This window comes from Coturnix japonica, chromosome 5 (assembly GCF_001577835.2).
Source record: "Coturnix japonica isolate 7356 chromosome 5, Coturnix japonica 2.1, whole genome shotgun sequence".
NCBI classification, from domain to species: Eukaryota; Metazoa; Chordata; class Aves; order Galliformes; family Phasianidae; genus Coturnix; species Coturnix japonica.
In genome coordinates this window covers 8,346,790-8,362,549 of record NC_029520.1, presented here as the reverse complement: position 1 = coordinate 8,362,549, position 15,760 = coordinate 8,346,790, and the positions used below count along the sequence as shown (strand labels likewise).

Below are 15,760 nucleotides of genomic sequence, written 5' to 3'. Positions count from 1 at the left end.
CGTGATGCGAACACAGAGCACTGTGAGGAGATGCTCGTATTGCTGGGAAGAGGAAGGTGAAGGAAAACCCCCACCTGGGAACAAAACAGCTGCGTAAAGGAGCAGGTAAGCGCACACTCAGCGCAGATGCACAAGTAGTTTCTTTGTAAACACACAGTGAGCACTTTTGTCCGCCCCTTCTCGTGCCCCTCGCGTTCTGGGGGGAGCCGGGAAAGAAGCAAAACAAACCCAAACGCTTCGGCAAGAGACCAGGAGCTCGAGGATCCCCGGCCCGAGCCCGATCCGCCGCTCCCCGCCAGGTGCACGGCGCGGGCCTGTGCGGACGCACGGCTCCTCCCCGGGCCGCCTCGCGAGCGGGAGGATCCCAGCCCCCTTCGGGGAGGCAGGAGCGAGGGGGGAGCGGGCGGAGGAGGAGGAGGAGGAGGAGGAGGAGGGCCGGGAGCGGCGCCTCCCCCTTCCCGCCTCCCTCCCCGCCGAGCGCAGCGCCCCGAGCATGGAACCTGCCTGAGACGCTCGGCGGGCTCCGCTCCGGCAGCTGCTGCTGCGGCACAACATGGAGGCGGCGCCGCCGCTCCCGCTGCTGCTGCTGCTGCGGCTCCTGGCCGCTTCGGTGCTGCGCTGCGAGCCGGGCTCGGCCGGGGGTGAGTGCTGCGGGAACGGGAAGGGGGGGCGGGGAGGGGGGGGAACGGCGGAGGGAGCTGCTGCCCCTTTTGTTGGCGGAGTTTGGAGAAACTTCCCCTGAACTCCGCCGGGGCGAGACGCGCACATGGACGGGACGGGACGGGCGGAGCGGGGCTCCCCGGGAGCGGCTGCGGGAGGGCGGGGAGCCGGCGTGTGTGCCCGCAACTGCCCGGCCCGGGGCGCGGAGGGCTCCGCCGCACGCAGAGGCCTCCCCGTCCCCTCCTCGCGGGGACCGGGCTGCACGGGGGGACTCTCGGTGGCCGCGTCCGGTCGCGAAAGAGAGACAAAAGTCGTGTGCGCGTTCCCACCCCCCCCTCCCCCGCGCCGCGCTTCCGCGGTCCCGGATTTGTGCGGGGTTTGGAGGAGCTGGTGTCGGGTGTCGCTCACGGGCGGAATCCGAGGCTCGGCGGGGCTGCCGAGGGGGGTGGGGGAACGAGGCCCCCCCTCGGCCCCCCCTGCGCGGCCGGGCTCCGTCTTAGGGCCGTGGGCGGCGGGCGGGCGCTGGGCTCCGCACGTGCGGGGCTCCTGCTGCGCGCTGTGCCGCGCTGCGCTGCGATGCTTCCCGGCCGGCTGCGAAAAGTCGGTGGTGCGGCCGAGTAGGGCAGGAGGGCACCACGGGGCCTCCTTTATTGGGCCACCCACCTTAACGAAGCGGCTGCAGTTATTAACGCTGTCATTGGGAACGGGAGCGCTGGCTGCTGGCATCGCCGCTCTCTATTTTTAGTTGGAAGTTCGTGTAGGTGTGTGTGAAGTTTTGCTCGTTCTGTCCTGTTTCCGTGAGGAAGGTGTGCATCTCGGAGTGCCCCTTCTCCTAACGCTGACCTCCGTCTTGCCAAATAGTTTCAGAAAAGCCAAAGTGAGACTCGTTCCATTCTGAGCACTCGTGTCGGTGTGAAGATGTTCGGACTTGAGTGAGTTAAGCTATGCAGCTTCAAGAAGTGAACTCACAGCTGTTTTATATGGAGCATGAGGAGCTCATAGTGTTCCTCGTGGCTGCTACACGTTTACTTGCTGGTCTTACAAACGCCTTTGAAATATTTAGTGGCCTTTGACTGGGTACAAGGATGAAAGTTTTTACAATAAGGGTGGTTGCCCAGGGAGGTGGTGGATGCTCAATGCCTGGGGACACCCAAGGTCGGGCAGGACGGGCTCTGAGCACCTGATCTAGTGTAGGTGTCCCTGCTCATTGCCACAGAGTTGGCCTTTGAGAGTCCCTTCCAACTCATGCAATTCTCTGGTTCTTATTTATTAAGGAGAGAACTTTTAATAGTCTTAGGGTAAAAGCATAATGCAGTTCACGGTGATGTTAAGTTGTAACTTGGAGGATGAATTTGTTTCATCTCATTGTAGAGGCAGCGCTTTTGTTATCGTGGCACTGAGTTGCTGCCTTCCAGACCTGTTGATGAAGCTGTGAGCCCCAGGGATGAGCGTGCTCTGTGCACGTGGGGCAGAGCAGCTGTGTGTGCTGAGGAGGAACCTGCTTCCAGCTCCCCGGCCCTGTGAGCAGACGCCTGACTTTAAGGGGCTTTTACCTCTCAGAAGTATTTTGATGTGCTTATCTCACAAGTACGTAAATAGATCAGCAGGATTGGGAATGTGCTGGAACTTCTCTGGTGTTGAAGCTTCAGCTTGGTAGAGTGGATTTGGAATGCTATGGCCATGAAATAACTTCACTGTGGAGCAGTGTCCTTGCTCTGTATGTGGTCGTGGCAGGAGTTGGTTTTATTAACGTGGCTTGGAATAATGATAAACCTCTGTGAGATGTGTGTTGCACTGACCTGGAGGTGAGGCAGGGCAATTGCTGCACTTGCTGCTTCTGTGGAGGGAGGGCTCTCTGCCTCTGAGAGTTACTCAGGAACTATGGCAAGGGTGTATTTTTCTCTGAAAATATTGAAGTGCTTAATGCTGTATAGCAGATGTTTTATGTCTGGCTCTTAAAAAGTAGAAGCGTTTGAAATAACTCTCGTTAAAACGTTACCTTCAGCAAGAATTGCTCTTAAATTCACCGGAGCTGGGTTAGCTGCTGCCTGTGGTGTGCTGTACTGGGAGATGGTGATTTGCTTTAATGGGATGATGATTTGTCCGATACCAAGACGTGCAGAATAAAGACATCTGAACAGAGGAGTGTGCTGGATCATGACAGAAGCTTGGAGCTTGGGATGCACTGTGAAATAAAAAATGCACTTGAGCACAGCCCTTACAATGGCTTTTAATTCATACTGTTTTTCTTGAGATAATCTAAAACTGATGAAACTTCTCACTGTGCCTAAGTGTGGAATGTAGCAAGATGGAACACGTGTTTAATTTGGTGACGAGGGAATGTGCTGTGTGGGAGTCCCTATGACTTCAGTGCCGCTTCAGTCAGTCCTTCATTGGCTCAGGGAGCTCTTCTGGTAACCACTGCCAGCACAGCACGAGTCATGGGCACAGGTCCTCTGGGCTAGAGAGACAACACCGGAGCTTCAGGCTTACCATGAAGTTTAAGCTCATATTTTCCAAGTGCTGGCTGTTCTGTCTCCAGACGAAGGCTTTCAGTCTCATTCAGGTGTGGTCTCTGAACTCATTTGCTAAGTCTGAGCACTTTAAATGTACTCTCAGGGTAGATGTTTACATAATGAATGCATCAGTCAGACACATAAGGTCAATACTTCAGAAGAGCGTGAATGTATTTCAGCAGTAGCCCAGTGTGAATTCCATCATTGCCTTTTGCTATTTTAAAAGTTGTGGGTTTTTTTGTGCTTTTGGGTTGTTTTTTTTGTTCCTCAGCTGCTTTAACTTTTATTTTATGATTGTTCTCACTTGCTTATAATGTAATAATAAAATAGGCCTTGGTGTTGTTCCAGCGGTGAATTATTTTCTATCCTGCTTGTTTCTTGGATAATACAAGCCAAGGTGACTTGTAACAAACACAGATTGTTTCTGAGAACTTGTTATGGTAAGGTCTGTCTGTAACAACAAATAAATGTTACAAAACCTCTCCTGGAATGAACACTCACATGGCTTACAAAAGAGCCTCACAAGGGAGTCCAATGTGAATTCGCTTCTATTCAGCCAGTAAGGCAAAATTGAAAGTATAAATAATAATAATAAATCAGAAACAGCTTTAATGGCAGCAGTTTGGTTTGTTTATTCTCACATTATGTCTGTGTTTTTGGTATGTGTAGCATATGGTATGAAGGCAACCTGTCTGCTTGGGGTAGGGAGCAGCTGCTGATTTGAAACCCAGTGTTAGGAAGAAGCTGCACGTTGTAGGTGACTTTACTGCTCTTTGTTATGAGACATGTGGACAATTCATGACCAGTTGTGATAGTGTTGGCTGTGGGGATGCTGGCTGGCTTGAGCCACGTGCTGCTTGGGCACTTGGGATGTTCCAGAGAAGTGCCAGCTGGGCGTTGTGAACTGGAAAGTGCTTCTGGAGGGCCCTGCACTTGTCAAGTTAGGCCATGGAAAACGTCATGATAAGAGTCAAAGGATATTTTGAGCAGATTTTGAGGTTGTGGCAGATCAAATGGTTGTATGTGAGAGGAGGAGAGAAAACTGGAAGCATGCCCCAGAAAGAGCATTGTTCCATACAGCTTTTTTGTTAGGAGTTTATGTGCCAACAATTCTTTTGGTTCCTTCTTGTACTTGGAAAGCTTAGAATGGGGAACTCACCAGTGCTTCATCTCGGTGGTTTCTGTTCTCTAAAGAATAGACGGGAAATGTCAGTCAAGCCACAGGATTCTACTGAGAAGTTCCAGGGAGTTCCAGGAATGAGTGCTGGGTGCTGAGGGTCTGGGTAATGAGCAGGGGTTTTAGTTTAGCTCTTGTTTCCTTTGCTTTTTCTTGTCTTGTGCTTTGCCAGCCAGCGCAGGCACGTGTGAGGTGGTTGTTTTGTATTAATGCAGAGTGGTTGTTTTGGATTAATGTTACATTACTTCTGCAAGGACACCAGTAAATTGACACATGCCTGGTTTAAATTGGTTAGTTTGCTCTGGATGATAAGAGTTAAAGCAATCAAACCCACTTGTAAGCCAATAAATACATTAGGTGAGCGTGTTACGTTAAATTAGCTTCAGGGGGGCAGGCCTACAGGAATATATCAAAGAGCATCAGCTACAGTATTGCTTCATTTCAGAGTACGAAGGTTTATTGCAGTGGACAGCACTGATAGCGCATGCAGTAGGAAGTTCCTGGTGCAGCTGTGAATGGTCTGAGACCATTGAATGTGGTATCTGAGTTTAATAGTAAAAGGTGCTTAATAGTTAAAGATGTTGAATACTCCTTAACTCTTTTGGGTTCCTCAAGTGTTTTAGGTCGTTTTGAATAGTCTTTTTCCCCAGATTTTTCTTGTGAGTTCCTGTTAAAGGCCAGGTACTGCCCCATGAAAGTGAAGCCGTCCTAATGTGGGGATTCTCTTTCTTTTGTTCCCAGAGGGCTCCCATTGGTTTGAGGTTTGCCTGGGGCGGCAGGTGCTTGGTTACTGGGGGGGGCTCTTTGAGGTCTCTCCATTTGGCTCAGAGGTTGCCAGAAATTTGTGATGATGGTTTCATAGAACCACTGACTAGACTGGACTGAAAGTAACCCACAAGGACCATCGAGATATCAGAGGTTCTCTCTTGCCCTTTCTTTAGGTTCTTGTGAGTGTATGTTGACTTTAATTTCTCAGTGATGTTGCATTCCATTAATGCTGCGGTAATTTAAACCTCCTTTTTACAAGTGGCTTATTACATGTGATAACAAAGGTGATAAATTAGCACTGATGGACTCTGGATGCTCAGCCTGCAAGAACTGGACAGATCTGAAGGAGGAGAATGCTGCAAGTGAAGACAGAAGCTTGGCTTCTTCTTTCTGTGGTGTTGAAGAGTTAACGAAGCCAGAGCGTGTGAAGCGGGCTTTGTCTGCTTGGTGTTTCTACACCTCTCAGCTGATGAGGAAAATCTGCTGATTGAGAGGACCTGCTGAGTTAATTTCTTGGCTTGTGTTTGGGAATTAGATAGTGTTGCTGCAACGCTGTCTTGTAGAAGTTCATTTTCTTTTCTGCTGTTCTCTGCTGTTGTAACTACACCAAGGGGAAAAGGAGGGGAGAATGCAAGAAAACATTGCTGCTGTAACCTATGTATTTTTGAGGGGTCATTTTGGAGCTGAGAATGTGTCTTCAGTCATATGTTAAAGGTATTCAATTAGGCACGAGTTACGCCTAACAGCAGTGGCCCACCTAAAACCTTGTCAGTAACTCAGGATACCTTCTGCACAGCTTTCAGTTTTGCCTGGATTTTGGGCTCACTCGTGCTTTGTCCAGTGCTTGTACTTTACTTGGATTTCATTTTGCACTGACACATTCTGTTCTGCCTTTTCAAATTAAAACTGTCCCGACTGGACTTCAGAGTAGGGAAAATGTTTAAAAGAAATGTAATTAAGTGCTACTTTTTATGCAAAACTTCATACTATAAAGTGTGACTGTGTGGAAGCTGAGTTTCTTCTTGTGGTGCCAATATGTATTGAGAGGGATACTTGACTGGGACCAACTGGCAGCGTATGGATCAATTGAGACAGAATGCCTTTGCTGGACTTGTATTGCTTCTAGTTACCCTGAGCATCAGGTATCCTGGCCTCAAACTTCTGCCCCTGGGTAATGCACTTCCCACCCCATTTCTTCCATTCCATTTTCTCTAGGTGATACTGTAAGAGGAAGATGTGCTTCTTTCTTAGTGCTTGTAGCTTAATGGAAAAGCCAGAATGCTTGAAGAAGTCTACAAAGTAGCAGCACATCTTAAATCTCAAAATGAACCCTTTGTTTTATAGACGGTGTCACCTTTAAGCACTGAACCATAGTTTAGCGGTGTTAAATCCATCTCAGTCACACTGTATGTTGTGCACGTTTTGCCTGGGTTTAGAGGAGCTTTAATTTACACAACTTTAGTCCTAATTCTAGAACAACCAAGGAGCTCATGTTAGAGTTGCCTCGTGGTAGGAATGAATTTTGTTGTAATTTCTCTTATAGTTTTCATCTTGCTTTTGATTTGTTTCCCCAACATGTGCTTGAAGAACATGTTTAATTTATTATTATTATTATTATTTAATGGAAAAATGCATTAACACCAGAAAGCTGGCAATGGCTTACCTGGATGTACCTTTGCAAGAGCTATGAATGCAAACTAAAGCGCTGCATTAGTGGTCACAGCCTCAAATGAGAGCCAATGGGATGAAATGCATGTGGGTAGCGGTACGTTTGGAAGGTATACGCAGCTGTGGGTGATTAAAAGAAGTCTGTACATTCTCTGCGTCTTCAGTAGTTGAGTTAAAGCAATGTGTGCTGTGGAGAATTTCTGTCTGTCGGGGATTGAACAGCTTGCTTTTTCTATCTGGATTAAGTTAAGGCTGTGACTTATCCTTGTGCTTAAACTCACTTTGCAGGTGTGGGAGCGCTGGAACGTGCGTATGCAGAAATAGTTAAAACATCTGGACCCATTTGGGCACAGTGAGATTCAGGGAGGGTGCGGCTGATGCAGGCACCTTTGCCTTTGGCCTGCCTCAAAACCTGTACAGACCTGGATCTTCATCTCCCCTGATCTGTGTTCTCGATAAAAACCCCTTCCCCCCCCTCATGCCAACTGCTAGAAGAAACCCTCGTGCCATAAGGAGCCAGGAAATATTCCTGGATATGTATTCTTTTTCTTCTTTTGAATGGAATAAATCCAGTATTCTGGAGAGGTTACGTCATGGTTGCAGACAGATGACTGAAGTGAGCTCTGTTGTGCCTGCAGATGAAACCTGTGCCCGTGGCAGGGATTGGAGCTCAAAGATCGTTAAGGTCCCTTCTAACCAGGGCTGTTCTGTGGTTCTGTGCCAGCTGGACTTTGAATTGTGTGCTTGACACTTAGTGAGTGGTTGAGGTGTGCTGCCTGGTCTTTGCTACCTGATAAACTCTGACAAACAAGTACTGCAGATGGTTAACTTTTCAGAGAAATTCTGTCTGTTCATAGCCACTTTGTGGCCAAAAAATGTGGTACACGTGATTAATTTTCTCTCTGAAGTGTTTTCTTGGCCCTGGTCATTTCCACTGGTTGTTACTGTTTGACTGCAACTGGAAGCGATACCTGTCTGGGAAGATCTTGTCTTTCAAAGGCAGAGGGTTGGCTGTCCAGTCAGCTTAGCTGCTTTTGGGCTTCCTGTCTGCTACGAAGGCAACAGAAGACAACGTGTTTGCTGGAGTTGGGAGGCTGCAGTCCTTCTGCTAGAATGAATCTTGAATGGTTGTGACAAAATCCATGTGCTGGGTGTCTGTTAATGCTGAGGTCATTCTGCTGTTTGCAGATTTCACTGCTTTAAACAGCCTTCCAGACATTTATGGAAAGCGAACGCATTTTGCCTGAGCCAGAGGCCTGGAAAATGCCAGGGCTTTATTTAGTGACTGGTAGTTGCTCCGAGTTTAAATGTGCTACCAGATAACTCAATTCCCCAGGGCAGAGACGGATTTGCTCATAGTTCAGAGAAGTGCTGACACTGGCAGAAGAAATCTCTTGCGAGGCCCTGGCTGGCTCATGCAGAAGTATGTGCATGGGGAAGGGTGTGAGATGTTTGAGAAGGGGATATATGCCATATATGTCTGTGCGTGTATATGTGCGAGTGTGGATATAATATGTATGTATGTTCTTATGTGCTTAAATACTTGGTTAACCAGTTTCTCCTGCTCTGTTTTCTTCTTTCATTCCAGTGGTTGTGTTACTGAATAACCTCCTATTTCTGGGGGGTGTGGGGGGGAATAAAATAAAATAAAACCCCTGCTTTTTACACAGACTTTGCCTCCGTATCTGTATATATAATTTAAAGAAGGAAAGTTTTGCAGTCACTTGGTGTTGGGCTGCAACTCAGCATGCCTGGTTTTGCTGTCACTTGGTGTTGCAACTGCGGTCTGTGAACTCCAGCTTTGCATCTGAGGAAAGGTGACAGTGATATATGGATGATCTCTCTGAACACATCTTGGAGTGTTTTACACAAGAAGCCCCTCAGAATTATCTTTTCCTATACATATGCTTTTTAAATAACCTCCTGGCAATAAACCAGCTCTATTTGACTACATTGTATTTCTCTGTCACTGCATGGTGTTTCGTTACAAGAAAATGAGGCTGCACACCAGCAGAACTGTAGGTAAAGTATCCCGGAAAAGGCAGGAAGATGCGTGTTTTATTAACCAAAATTGCATGCATGATCAGGTTTGTGCAGCTGAATCTTTGATCTTACGTAACTATCACCTTCCAAACTCTTTATTTTATCATCCCTGCATGGTGTGTCCTTCTCCTGTGTTGGTAGTGTTGGTAGTGTTTTCTCTCAGCCTGTAAGCTGTTCTAGGCAGGGCTCTGCTGTATTATCTTTCTTTCTACCTGCTTGGTTTCTGCTATTTTCCCACTGTCTGAAGAACCACGATTGCTAAAGGCTGTAATGTGTGTAGGTGGGTAATTAAAAACAGTGGTCAAGAGAGCTCTTGGAAACTTGCTGGGTTACTTCTCTGAGCAGGATGATGAGACAGCATCACTGAATGGAAGAAAAAAAAAAACACCAAGACAGAGAACCACCACCCTCCTTTTCCTGGCAGCTGGAAGAGGCAGCTTGCTGTCCTCTCAGCCTGGGGTTCTGCCAATGGTGTCTGCTCCAACAGACTTGGTGAAACTGGAGCAGCTGCAGCATAGCTGGTGTTTGAGGGCTGCTGTTTGGCTCTCAGACTCTCGCACAATGGAGAGGAGATGAGTAGGTAGAAGTGCTTTGTTTGTGACTTGTTCCAAATCACCTCTCGACTTGCCTGGTCTATGTTAATGTCTTCATTGTCATTTAACAGATTTAAGTGATCCAAGATTCATTTACCTTTGGGATTATCACCTCAACACATGCAGCCCTTCTCCGTCCTGCTACGATAATTACAGCTCATGGAAAATAACTCTGGCTGCTGCTCCCCAGGGTGTGGAACTGCTGGCATCTAGAGATGGAGCACATCTGGCTCTGGTCCTCAGAGGCAGGAGTCAGCCAGACAGAGCTTATTGCATGTGGGGAATGATGCTGGTGACTTGTTTTATCTGAATAATGATCAGGGGGTCTTCGAGCTTTGGCCTCTCGCCTCCTCCTGCTTATTCTGAGTCCTTTCTGGTTGGTTTTTTGTTTATTTATTTTTCCTGCGGAAGTCTGTGTGCACTGAGGGAGGATGTGGAGTGCCGTTATGTTCTTGATGCAGTCAACCCAGTTCCCCAAGCCACTCTTGTTTGGGACTGTAGCTCTTATGCAAGGAAAAAGCACGTGTACAGGCTGCCAATCCCAGCCATGAGGCAGCTGGGAGATATTGGTGCTGGTGTGTTTGTGCTTTTCTTGACTTTTAGATTCCATTGGGTCGATATCATAGGGACGTGCAAGGCCTGAGTTTCCTTTTTGAAGAAGGTGCAATTCTGAGGGTGTTTGAGAAATGCTCTTGGGACCTGTTCACATCACCTTTCTTGTATGGATTCTGAGGCTTTCATTAGGGAACAAAACTTGCCTAATGGAATATGAATTCAAAATTGAGCAGCTATTCCAGAATAACTCTCCCAGGAGCGCTCTTATTTTAGAATGGTTTCCACACAAATATCTGTTCTGAAATATTTGACTGTAGTTCTTTCCCAGCATTAGGCTTGGAGCTTGTTTCCAAGTATAGGAGCTAGGACTGTATAACAGGCTCAGTGTATTCAATCTGAATATCTTCTGGTCCCATCGTGATGTAAACTCCTCGACTAGCATGGTTGTTCATAACATAACACTTGTTCATATGCTTGTTGACAGCCTTTTCAGACCTTCTTGTGCATTAATGCTGGTTTCTGAGGTATTCCTGTATTTCTTAACACATAGATAAGGGCTTACAAGAACATCTCTGAGGCCATGTGGGAAGGGTGCCTTCTCCACACGTGTTTCTTGACTATGACACTTGGTCATTGTGGAGGTGGATGGAAGGACTACTTGAATGGACAACAGGGAAAGTAATGCTTGGTTTTGCAGCACACGTGGCAGGACAGGTACGCTCAGAGGAGTGAACCAGTGTGTGGCAGGAGTTTGTTCTTGTAGATTCCGCTGTTCTTGAATTTCAGCTGCTCGTCTTTACTGCAGTTCCGCAGCTATTAACGGGAAGAAAGCTGCTGTACAGAATCACAGAATTGTAGGGGTTGGAAGGGACCTCTAGAGGCCATCGAGTCCAACCCCCCGCCAATGCAGGTTACACTTCTTTTCCAGTGCTTTGAGACACTAACTGCAACTGTATGGTTATGGTCTGTGTTGGAAACCAAAATGACTCCATGTCTCTCTTCCCCGTTGTGTGACTGCCATTGCTACTGCAGACCGCTGTGTTGACAGAACCTCATCACTGCTTCAGTAAAACTTTATGGCCGTTTAGAGGCCGTATACCTGCTGGCACCTATGAAATACTTTTGCAAGTTTTCTGGAGTCTCAGGCATCAACACGTGTGCAGAGAGGCTGCAGGGATGAAATTGCACCTTGTCAGCTGCTGTGCTCTGCATTACAGCTGTATTCAATGCTTTGTCCTGTGTAGCTTGTCTGCTGCTTCATTGTGAGGCAGAAGCAATGTACTGAGCTGTCACAATCTCTAGGAGTTGTCCAGGAAGAATTTTGATGACTTTTGTTTTTAACTGGAGTGTTGGTATGCAAGAATAAAGCAGTGAAGCTCAGTAGGAGGGTAAGCATTACGTGCACACACTTAAGATTGTAAAAAGAAGCTTTAGCACCAGTTTGTTATTATAAAGTCTGAACTAACGTTGGCTGTTTACGTAAAGGAGTGGACTTTGCAGGGTTATTTTCTTATTTAAACATCAGCTGGACACTGGGAAATGATTACTGTGAGCGTTTGGGTAAGTTGTGTTTGCTTAGTGTGCTTGACAATCTGTTTCTGTCATTTAAAGCTTTAGCTGCTTGAGCTATCCAAGCTCAATTTCAGAACTAAAGAACTGAATTAGGAAGGTAAGACAGGTACTCCTTATTTATTAATGATTGATATACATGGTGTCAGGTGAATATGTGACCAGAATTGAGTGTTCTATTATCTTCACTTAAAAAACCCCTGTGACTCAAGAACTGGCAATCAGTTCCAAGTCCTGTAATAAATATTGCTTGTTCCTAGAAGGATCATTTTTGCTGGAACATTAACAACTAGATCTGTCTGCAGCAGGTAGTATTCTGCTCCAGGTTTTCTCTGGTCCTGTGGAGCATAGATCAAATGTGTGATCAGACTCTTTGCTGGACGCTACATCTCTTCTGGCTCTGATCCCACTCAGTGAGCTGGTGTCAGTGGTGCGTTGCTGGGGCAGTCATGTTTCAAAATGCTTCCCCGTGTCTGAAGCAGCATGAAGTATTCTGGTTCTGACAGTGGTAAATTCACGTTAAAAACTGATCTCTAAATAAGCATCCCTGAAACTTGTCCATCAGCAACTTCAAAGGACAGTTTTCCATACAGTTGTAAAATTGGCAACAGCAAAAAAAGACTCAATTTGAATTGCACAGAGAACTTTACATGCAAACCCCAAATAGCCCAGAATTTTGGTTTATCTGCAAGTTACAGTTTAGATTTTAATTAAGTTTTTCTTCTTCCCTGGAGTCTGACTGGAGATTTAAATGCATGCAACAGGTAGTTCTCCTTTTGCTTCTTAAATGCTATACAAGGGTGGCTCCCCACCCCCCCCTTTCTGCTGACCCAGGATGAATGAAGGGATGTGTCCCATGCTGTGGATGTCAAAGGAGGAGTGGGGGGATGTTCAAGGTGATGGCGTTTGTCTTCCTGAGGAGCCATCCCATGTCATCAGCCCTGCTTTCCTGGGAGTGGCCAGACACCTGCCTACTGATGGCAGTCAGCAAATGAATTCCTTCAGGACATCAGGGGTGTTTGTGGGGGGGAGGGGGAGATGGGGAGGCTTCTTCATGATATGGGGCAAAGTATGAATTAAATCATTTTAGTAGTCCCATAAAATTGTGATACTGCAAGATGAACGGTTTAATGGGGGTGACATGCTGAACTTTGAAGGAAGGGCAATGCCACATGTTTCCATGCCATTCAGATGTTACACAGCCTGTGTTGTTTTGTTCTCTGTTCTGTGTTGGCTTTTTTTTTTCCCCTTTAAATTCTAAACTCAATGTGTTATTTTTTGCAAGTCTTTAATTGTTTGTTCTGAGCCTCATTAGAGGCAAGAATGGCATCTTGGAGGATCTTCTGAGGAACACAGTGGAGCATGTGTTTGCATTTACGAAGTGATGTTACAGGGGGTTAATTGTATGGATTTAGCTGTTATGCAGGAGTAGATAGTTGCTTTCCTCTTTGATGTTGTGTTGTTCTGTGGTGTGCCTGGACAATTACTGCATGAGATGAAACTTTTGGTTTGAAGGCTTCAGCTTAAGTAGCCTTAAGAAATGTTAGGTGTCATTTGATGTCAGGTCTTATTACCATATTAAGCGTGTGTCTACTCATGCACGCAAGTATGTATTTGTCTATATGTAAGAACATACAAGGCATTTTGGGGTTTTGCAAGGTTTTATAAGGGAGGGAACGTAATGCTGTAATTGGTGAGCACCTTATTATATATTTGTATTTATTTATATATTTTTATGTATTATTTATTCAGTTTTTATACACATAGGATGGTGATGCACTGAACAGGTTGCCCAAGGAGGTTGTGGATGCCCCATCCCTGGAGGCATTCTAGGCCAGCCTGGATGTGGCTCTGGGCAGCCTGGTCTGGTGGTTGGTGACCCTGCACAAAGTAGAGGGGTTGAAATTAGGTGATCATTGTGGTCCTTTTCAACGCAGGCCATTCTGTGATTACTTACTTACTTACTTATGCTGTGTTTGCTCTTTGTGTCATGCCACAGTGCTTCCTGCCAGCAGGAAGCAGAGGTTGCCCCTGCTGAGCAGGTACGTCAGACTGAGGTGCCCTAAGCTTGGGATGCAAGCGAAGGCCTTCTGTCAGCTGTGCTTCAAGTCCCTGCTTGTTTGTGTGGGCTGGGTTGGTTTGTTTGTTTGTTTTGGTTTTTGTTCTCAGGAGAAAGCTGAGTTTCATAAAAAGCAAGTGCTTTTGTGGTCTAGTTTACATCTAGTCTTTGGTGAAGGTAGGTTTCCCTTTAGTTTCCAGTACTCTTGTCGGTCAGTTTACCTTCCCTCTCTGTCCATGTTACCAAGGCTGAGTGGGTGCAGACACAATCCTTGATTTTCTTGCAATTCATTAATGATTTTTGAGATGATGGTGTTGTTTAAATTCTCAGAAACCTTATGGTTGGGTCAAAATATATTTTGAAGGAAGTCTTCCTTGCTGTGGTGTATACAAAGAACGGCTCTCGCCCTTCCCTTGTAAATGTGTGGGTTAAGCTTTGTGCGTGTAAGCTCCTGTTGTGTTTTAAGAAGGTAATGTGTGCTTCTGTTCTTGGTCGTATCAGAGGGAGTTAGTGAAAGACACGTGGATGTTTGCTGCATCTATTTCATGCTTATCAGCAACTCCTTCCTGCAAGAGATTGCACAAAAAAGGTTAAAATGCAGTTGTTAACTTCTCACCATGCACGGATGTCTGGCGTGTTGAACATGTCTTATCTGTTACCTTTCTGGGTTGGAAATATGGCTTTTAGGCTGTGAGTCTGTGGCTTTCTTTATTAAATGGCACACTTTTTATTAATGAAAAAAAAATGTATAGGAGGAGGCAGAACCCACAGCATTGCAACTTCATTGTGCTCTGCAACAGCTAGACGTAGCAGAGATGGGAAAGCTGGTTGCATTAAGCTTACTGTGGTTAAAGGGCATTGGCAGGGGCAGTAATGCTCTGGCCATGAGTAATGCTGTGTTAGATGCAAGGCAGTGCATTGCAGCAGTGGATGTATTGTCTGTATTGTACCTAAGTTACGTTTCTCAGTTTGGCCATAACATGGAGTTGGAAGTGTTTGCTGAGTTGTGCTTGGTGGTTGTTTGTGAAAGTACTGGATGTTTTCCAGACACAAAGGGAGATTGCTTCCTGCTCTGGGAGGCGTGCAGTCTGCAGTTGTCTGTGCTGCTGAAACAGGTGTAGTTATAACTATAAATATTATTATTATATATATTGATAGAGCAATCTTGCTGTAAATATCCTGAGATAGAGTCAGTGCAGCTCCATGCAGCTGATACAATCTCAGGTGAGGAGTGAAATAATGGCATTGGCTTTTCGCTCACTGTAGAAGTTTCCTTCTCTCTACTGGCATCTTGGCATTGAAAAAGCACATTACATCTCAATGTAATAGTTGCATCTTTCCCTTTAGCAAGGAGGACGCACTTAAGTAGGATAGAGGAAAGGGTTTCCATTCGCAGAACAGGATAATGAGATCCCTGACAGCCACAGGTTGTTTGAGTTAGCCTTGTTTTAGTATAAAGAAACGCGTTTTGTTCAGCCCTCTGCAATGCTGCTTCCTTGTGTAATGCTAATAGGCTCATACCCTTCTTCCTGCAGAAATAAGAAGTACTTTGCTGACTTAACAAACTAATAAAGAAGAACAAACAAAACCCCCACCGGTGGATGTTTTGTCACCTGTGTTCTTTGAGCTGATTCAGAATTTGTGTTTTAATTATCTGTGGGAAAACCACCTGTGTTCCCATTTCCCTACCTATCCTTCCAGCAATGTGCTGCTTATGTTCGTGGTCTTCTGATTTGGGAGATGAGCCAAGTGTCTTTTGATTATCAAAATGGCAGCTTGTATCCCTGTTTTACTTTGATCTGACCCATTTGTTTCTGTTTTTCTTTCCCCCTCCCTCCCCCCTTTTTTTTTTCTTCTTCCGCATTTGAAACAATTGCTCTGTAGTGTAGCCTGGGAGTTATTTCTTTTGGCACTTTAATTTTCTGAAACCAGAGAATGGAGAAGGTGGAAAAACACTTAGTCACATTTCTCTTGATGCATTGTACACCAGGATCCACGTGCTGTTTGCTTGCAGTGCACCTTATCCAGGCTGCTTATGGGTTGGGAGGACTGGGTGACTAAGAGCTTCCCTAATCCATTTGCAATAGAAAATGTGTGTCTTTCGTTATTCTAAACTTTGGACTATTTTAGATGGAAAATAAAAAATAAAAGG

At 46.0% G+C, this 15,760-nt stretch overlaps 1 protein-coding gene across 2 annotated transcripts in view; it reads left to right on the top strand.

Annotated features, from left to right (window-relative positions):
- The first annotated feature begins 452 nt into the window (after positions 1-452).
- LRP5 (LDL receptor related protein 5) overlaps positions 453-15,760 on the top strand; it is a 119,389-nt gene continuing 104,081 nt past the window's right edge. Inside the window, exon 1 of one of the 2 annotated variants that reach the window (XM_015863807.2) lies at positions 453-641. In XM_015863807.2, the coding sequence (XP_015719293.1) occupies positions 554-641 (88 nt within the window). In that variant the 5' untranslated portion in view covers positions 453-553. The remainder of the gene's footprint in view (positions 642-15,760) is intronic. The other variant, XM_015863806.2, reaches the window with a different exon arrangement.